Below are 7,855 nucleotides of genomic sequence, written 5' to 3'. Positions count from 1 at the left end.
GGTCAGCAAGCTTGTCATCAAGCAATTCCTTTAGTCTTTGGTGTAAATCAAAAATTACTGTTGGTAGAGAATCATGTAGTTGTCTTTGCACAGAAATAGAGGATGTGGCTTGACTTCAATGACACATCAGTATATTTAGTATGAAGTGTCTAAATCGTGGGTGTTTCCCAAATCTATTATCATGGTATCGTAGAAGATGTAGAGCATATTCATGTAACTTAACTTCTTTGATGTGTTGTTGTTTGAATATGGTGCTTCCTTTTAGAAACAAAGTGGGAAATGCCATTGCAAACAATCCTTTAGTGGTGTATTCATTTATGGGGGATGGAGAAATGGGTGGCCAATTTAGAGTAGGAGTTGGTCATCCTTTCCCTAGTTGTAGTAAAGAGCGTTCCTCTTCAACCTCTCTAAGTGTAGGTGGAATATTTGCCACAAATGAAGATTGTGATTCCACGTTCTCTTGTAATCCATCGTCCTCTATAATATCTAATTGTGTGAACTTTGCATCTCTTGGATTAGCGGTTGAATTTGTTGCATATAGAAGGTTTGAGATGTTAGTAGAGGCAATGGGTAAAGATGTTAATGCAAGTTCATCTAACTTTACATCTTTATAGTATGGGTAATTGATTATCTTATATTTCAATACTTCATGAACATAATCTCTACTAACATACAAGATATTTTTCTTGTCCAATTCTTTCCATGTTTACTATTACTATATCCAATTCATGTATACGTCTTGGCAAGTATGATGAAATTGTAGTAATATCTTGAGGAAAACAAATAGTTTGGCAACTATATTTGAGTTTCCCTCCCCTAGCATAAGTAAGTTGAAGTACTAGGCTAACCCTTACAATCAACATCTCCTCAATTTGAGATAGTCTTTGCAAATAGATAGTTTGCTGATCAGGATCCATATTGTTCCATTTTAAGAATCGATGACCATTATTTTCTAATGTGAATCTATAACAAGCAGTTATTCCATCACATTTCTTATTTTTGATGCCTGGATATCTTTCCATATAAACCAAACATGCTGACATGTTTGAGAGGCCATCCAAATTTGAACGAAATTTATTTCTAGCAATGTAATAATTTTGAGAGAAAGGTGATGGAGGTTGCATTTGGGAAAAAAGGTTGGGCTCAATTATCTGTTGTAATTGAGGTGGATGTGATGGTAGATGAAAAGGATTATTAGATGGAGAGAATACAGATGTGGAAGCTTCATTAGGAAGGATGTGTTGGTTTTCTCATCTTCTTTTGTTAATAATATCTTTCCTTGCATGGTAGCGTATGCATTGCATTCCATTTTGACGAGCACGCTTTTCTTGCATCTTTTCATTGCGTTCTTCCATTTGAAGTTCCTTTGAGAATTAGGAGAATGTGATCTATCTGTAAATGATGATCATGTAAATAGTATATATATAAAGAATGTGAATTGAAAGCATCTAGGTATTTGTAAGAATTATTTTTTGTGTTATTTTACAAAAAAATCTACATGGATAATTTTAAATAATTTGATCAACTATTATAACCAAACTTGTGAGATAATACAATGTGGCATATAATTAAAGTCACACAAAATATCTTGATACATAAGATTAGAAAAGAGTCTAAATACTTTCTATGTAACCAATGTAAATAATAATAAGGCTCCTAATAAATAATTCTTATCAATCTATTTCTAGTTTCTCTTGAACTAATGTCAAATCCTTTGCGAAATTCTAAAGAGATAAACTAGCTATTTCTTCCACTTGAAGTAATGTTATGTTTATCTTAAGATGGTTCTTACAAATCATAATCTTATCAATTTCAAATTTTACAAGAGAGCTAATGTTTTCTCCTAAAATTTACCTCAATTAAAATTAATAATTAAATTTTCAAACAAAGTGATCGTAGGATAGGTTTGTTGAAAACTCATTTTCTTAATAAACTTAATAATCCTATAAATGAGACATCGAATTCTAACTTTATTCAATTTACATAGATATGCAAACATAATTTGAAAGGACATGGGTGCTCAACTATTATATATAATCTTAGGACACAACAAGTTATGGAAATAGAACTTTGTACATAACAAAAAAGTAAGAAATGTTTTGAGGTACAAATCAATATATGACTATAGTTCCACATGTACTAAGATTTAAATGCAGCAAGCTAAAACAACTTAACAACTGTAATAATGATGCTTTGTGTTTCATGGCAACCAAATAGGCTAATTGATTTTCAAATCAAGGAAAAACTGGCAATTGATTACATTGTCTAAGATTTGTTTAGCACCATCAAGCTCTGCTAGTAGAAGTTGAAAATCTTTTGCGCCAACACCCAACAAAGCATTTGCCGGTCCTTCAAATAGAGTAACTTTAATGAGTTCACATGTTTCATCTTGAAAGTTGATTTTTAGCATATAGCTAAAATCACATTCAGAGAGATCAATAGAACACTTCGGGCATCAGAATGTATTCGGTGAAGTTTGGATTACTTTTTTCTTGCATTTTTTATTGTCTACAATATGAGGACAAGAAAGGTAGTAAAAGTTATCCACATAGAGTTTTGAGATAGTGACCTTTACACACACATTCTCCTCCTCAGAAATGCTTATATTTTTTATAGAAGAAATAGCTTGTGGATTTTTGATGTTGTGGGAGGAAAGGTGGCTCTTTGACAATGAAAGGGAAGGATGGTCAATGAGGAAAAAAGAATGTTGAGTGACAAGGAAAATAGGATTAATTAGAATTTGTGAATTCAATATTCATCCACTAGTAAAACTTTTATTTTTTTATAAAATTCTCTCACAAAATTCTAATATTATTTTAAAAATGGACACTCTGCTTAAAACAAATATTTCTCAATCCCAACTCCCAATGAGGAAAAACGAATGTTGAGTGACAAGTAAAATAGGAATAATTAAAATTTGTGAATTATGGTCATGGCATGTTTAATCTTGTTTTATAAAATGACAAATTGTGAGGGAAAAAACATGGAATGAAAGTAGTCAAAATCAAACTTTTATAATTTACTATGATTTATTTCTATTTTTCACTTAAATCCCTATCCACTACTAAAACTTTATTTATTTATTTTTGATAAAATACTCTCACAAAATTATAATAATAACTGGACAATGAGGAAAAAACAATGTTGAGTGAAAGAAAATAAGAATAATTAAAATTTGTGAATTCAATATGTATCCACTACTAAAATTTTTATTTATTTATCTCATAAAATACTCTCACAGAATTATAATATTATTTTAAGAATGGATACTCTACTTTGCTTACAACAAAAATCTTTCTCAATCCTAATTGGCCAATGAGGATTTTTTTTTTATTTTAATTTTTTTCATAAAATACTCTCACAAAAGTATAATATCTTTTAAGAATGGATACTCTACTTTTCTTACAAGAAAAATCTTTCTCAAGCCCAACTGGCCAATGAGGAAAAGAGAATGTAATTTGTGAATTCAATATGGATCAAGTAGTAAAACTTTTATTTATTTATTTATTTTTTTATAAAATACTCTCACAAAATTATAATATTATTTTAAAAATGGATACTCTTCTTTGCTTACAAAAAAAATCTTTCTCAATCCTAACTGCTAATGAGGAAAAAAGACTATGCTTTGCTTACAAATAAAATCTTTCTCAATCCCAACTGGCTAATGAGGAAAAAAGAATATTGGGTGACGAGGAAAATAGGATTTATTTAAATTCCATCAAGTACTAAAACCTTTATTTATTTATTTATTGATAAAACACTCTCACAAAATTATAATATTATTTTAAAATTGGATACTCTACTTTGCTTACAAAAAAAATCTTTCTCAATCCCAAATGGCCAATGAGGAAAAAAGACTCTGCTTTGCTTACAAATAAAATCTTTCTCAATCCCAACTGGCTAATGAGGAAAAAAGAATGTTGAGTGACGAGGAAAATAAGATTAATTTAAATTTGTGAATTAAGTATCGAGGGCCATGACAAGTTCAATCGTCTTGCATCGATTTTTAGAAGATGTAAATCGTTGATCTTCAAAGTTAACTCAATTACTTCAAATAGGGTATGCCTTCGGTGTAATTACATTTAGTAATACATAAGTCGTATTAACATGCAAAGAAACTCTAACATGTACAATAATGTCATTGACTTTGACATTGTAGGTAGATAAATCATAATGAAAGTATCAAATTGCAATAACACATGGATAATTGATTCAATTCATTCAACATAAAGTTTTATAATATCTAGACAATTTTGCCACCTCCCTGTGCTTGTTGCAGAAAAAGATCCTGGGAATTGATGAGAAAGATGAAGGGAATTACAAGGAACTGTTTAAGTTCCCGATTGAAGATTGGTCCAATGTCCTTCACCAAGCTGGTTGCAAATTCAAAGATGGTCACTAGGGATAAATTGCTTTTAGTTTTTGTTGTTAATGCTATTTATGGCCCTAGGTGGCCCTATGTTAAGACTTTTACTAGTCTAAATATTGTTTATGGTTCAAATATTCTTAATAGTTTAGATACTATTAATGTTGTTTATGGCCTTAGGTGGCCTTTTGCTAAGAATTTAAGTAGTTTAGATTGCTCACTAGACAAAGATTCCAAAGGTAAAACTTTCTTTTTGGTGATGTTTATGTGTTGTTAATGTGTTGCTACTATTATTGTTGTTAACTTTATGCCCTTTGGGTTGTTGTTTATAGAGACAACACTCTTGTTTTGCTGCTTATTAATATAAAAAATAAATAGAAATATTGACAAAATAATTAACATCATTTAAAATGATAAAAAAATATTTTTTAATAGATATTATTTATAGTGGTCTTCTACATTCATCCATCTTGGTGTGCATTTCCTGAAGTGTCATAGAGTAAATGTCTTAATTTTTTGAAATGATATTAGAATTTCAATAAAAATTTTCTTTAACATTTTTTAAAATTGGATCCTTACGAAGAATTATATAGAATTAAACTAACCATTTCAGGAGCCAATGATTGCCGCTATTTTGTTTAATATTAATCCACTCACCCTTCATCACACTAGAGAGAAATATGGTTAGATCTAGGCATTCCACTTTGTCAATGTATGATAGTCTATGCATATGACTTCATATCTTATCTAAGATAAAAATTAAGAATTAATGTCTAACATAAAATACTCTTCCCCCAACAAAAAAAATGAAGCCACTACTATGTTAAAAATATTAATGAGAAGTATCAAAGGATTATGTTTTATGCTACTCTATTACAATGTTTTACTTGACTGATATAGTTGTTAAATTTATGTGATTAATAGATGACATTGATTATGGGAGGAATTCGTTCGCAGTTTGATCATTCTTAACATTCAAATAAAGTGCTTGAGGCCATTAAAGTAGTATGTTTGTTTGGGGGTGTGTGTCTATTTATATACATATATGTACACGTTTACAAATATGTATACATATACATATACATATATGTTTACGTATATGTATACATATACATATATGTATATAAATATAATTGTGTGTAAATTTATATGTATATATCATATTATAAGATTTTGTTTAAAAAACACAACAATATACTTATAGAGAAGTTTTACTATTGAATTACTTTGCTTTCATTCAAATTGCTTGTATAAAAAATAATTTAGTTATTAATAGTGCTTTTCCTACAATCTTAGTGTCATTTTCTTTTATGTATTTTTAATAAGAGAAAATGCGTGATTGGTTTAACTTCTAATAAAAATCCTGATTCAATTTTCTTTCTAGAATCATCAGTTTTATTTTCAAGATACATTCTCAAACTAATTTTAATTGATGGACAAAATTACTCAACATTTTTTTCTCTACATTCATCAATCTTTCTTTCAAGATCGTGGATACATTCCTGAACTAATTTTAATTGATGGATATAGTCATTCAACATTTTTTTTCTATAGAGTTTTTTTTCTATATGTTTGTTGTTCCTTCCTCTTTGAGAAATATTCTTCAATAGATGGTTATCACTCGAGTATGAATGTGATTTCTTCTCTGCATCTGTGTTTCCAGCCCCATCCATTTTTTCATAGCTATTTGCTTTTTCATCCTTTTCAATGTCTTCATGCTCATCCTCATTATCTTCATCCTCATCACTTTGGATGTTTTCATACCTTAATCTGAATAACATTAAAGATAACATTACATAAGTTATAAACAATATAGACATCATTTTAGTTCACAAACTTACTGCTTAGAAGACTGTCTTCTTTTGAATTTGCCCTTCCCTTTACCTTTGTATTTATCACAATTTTTCCTACACATTATAAAAACCCAAATAAAAATATAGATGATATGGTATTAATTTCTAATTTCCTACACTTACACTTCCTCAGTAACCAGAGAAAATGATATTTCATACCTATTAATTTGAGATTTTGTAGTTTTATTTCTGACTCTTTTGTTCATTTCAAGGTGATGATGGCAAAATTTAGATCTAGGGGCTGGCATTTGTTGACATTGATATTTTACCCCACTAATTTTTGAGCACATACTTGGATCTCGAACATACACTCTTCCTGTCCGCGGTCCGATACTTATGTTTAAATTCACTTCCATTATAAATCTGATTCAGACAAAAGAAAAATAAAGCATTAAAAAACCATTTGATAGTCCTAGCTTATGTTGGTCATTGAAAACTAATTATGTAGAAGGAATTATACTCAAAAAAGGAAAAAGCATTAAAACTGTCATTCAACAATGAAGATCTATTTTTAGAAAATGGCATTCAAAAATTGCATGCAACCTGCATGGGCGTCAGAAGAAAAACTGTACAATTAAAGTCAAAAGATTCATGTTTCTACATACTGCAAAAAATAGCCTTAGAAAAAATGATGAAATCCGCCCAAAATAAAGAATTATCTATGAGAAGAAATATGAAAAACAACACGAGAAATGGATTCCATGGATTGCAATTATTGAAGGATAATAAGCACAAAATGGATTTGTTAAAAAGGTTTTTGAATCTTTGAAGAAAATGCAATTATTGAAGGACAAGCACAAAATGAATTTGTTAAAATTCATTTTGTCTAGGGCTAGGATTGCGAAGCCCTAAAAGCAGAAACCCTAAATCGTTAACCTTCTCGCAGCTCACTCTAATCTTCAAAGGAAAATAGAAAGTCTGTATTTTTAGCAAAATTAATTCAAACAAAAAATACATTTTCAAGTCTTCATCAATCATACAGACACAGAGGCGCTATTATGAGGAAGACGACTAAACAGGAAAAAAATTGATAGGCGGCAGATAAAAATATATCATTGCCGAGGATCTGATATGATTAAAATGTTTTGCCCTGCCTGTACCAAAATGCATGCAAAATGAAGAAGAATAGGAAATTTCCATCTAAAGTTTGTAACCATTGACAAATAATAATCATACCTGTGTTAATTTAATCTCCTCTGCAATTTTAGTTTTGGCGTGGCTAATCTGTGCTCCTTTCTCTCTCTTTTCTTCACCCTTCTCTGTTCATCGCAAGATTTCTTCATGTGATTTCTTTCTTCCAAATCTGATAAACATAAAAAGAAAGCATGCAAATAGTGTGAAAATTAAATTTCATCTTATTTTGTAGCTCTCACTCAACTAAAAATAGAAACAATTCAGAGATTAAATTTATCTTATTTTGTAACGTTCTCAAAATCCTACATGGAAATTTCAAATCACTCTGATTTTTTTACAGCAGCTTACTTGGCAAGTCCCCTGCTTATAACTAAGGTTTCAAGGTCACATCATCAAATATGATGCCACATCGGCAAGCTTTTTGCCAGGGTGTCCAAAACAGCCCATTTACTAACAAAAATTGATATTTTATGTTTCAAACAATAGGTTTTATTTGTTCAAT

At 29.8% G+C, this 7,855-nt stretch overlaps 1 protein-coding gene across 2 annotated transcripts; it reads right to left on the bottom strand.

The window, feature by feature from the left end:
• Nucleotides 1-5,806: 5,806 nt before the first annotated feature.
• LOC131040408 (uncharacterized) lies at nucleotides 5,807-7,579 on the bottom strand. 2 transcript variants are annotated; one of them, XM_057973319.2, is made up of 4 exons: nucleotides 7,396-7,579; nucleotides 6,379-6,582; nucleotides 6,208-6,273; nucleotides 5,807-6,136 (listed from the first exon to the last, which is right to left on the bottom strand). In XM_057973319.2, the coding sequence occupies exons 2-4, from the start codon at nucleotides 6,573-6,575 to the stop codon at nucleotides 5,809-5,811; spliced, it is 591 nt and encodes a 196-aa protein (XP_057829302.2). In that variant the 5' UTR covers nucleotides 6,576-6,582; nucleotides 7,396-7,579; the 3' UTR covers nucleotides 5,807-5,808. The 2 variants fall into 2 exon arrangements, 1 of the variants encoding a protein (XP_057829302.2); XR_009104856.2 differs by lacking the exon at nucleotides 6,208-6,273.
• Nucleotides 7,580-7,855: the final 276 nt, after the last annotated feature.

The sequence above is a fragment of the Cryptomeria japonica genome, chromosome 7 (assembly GCF_030272615.1).
Source record: "Cryptomeria japonica chromosome 7, Sugi_1.0, whole genome shotgun sequence".
In the NCBI taxonomy this organism is placed as follows: Eukaryota; Viridiplantae; Streptophyta; class Pinopsida; order Cupressales; family Cupressaceae; genus Cryptomeria; species Cryptomeria japonica.
This window is presented reverse-complemented; position numbering and strand designations above follow the sequence as displayed.

Excerpts from the sequence above, each read along its gene's own strand:
- LOC131040408 (XM_057973319.2), bottom strand. The coding sequence starts at position 6,575 with ATGGAAGTGAATTTAAACATAAGTATCGGACCGCGGACAGGAAGAGTG. Across the intron at positions 6,274-6,378 it reads ACAAAATCTCAAATTAATAG|GAAAAATTGTGATAAATACA; the intron begins GTATGAAATATC and ends TATAATGTGTAG. Across the intron at positions 6,137-6,207 it reads AGAAGACAGTCTTCTAAGCA|ATTAAGGTATGAAAACATCC; the intron begins GTAAGTTTGTGA and ends AATGTTATTCAG.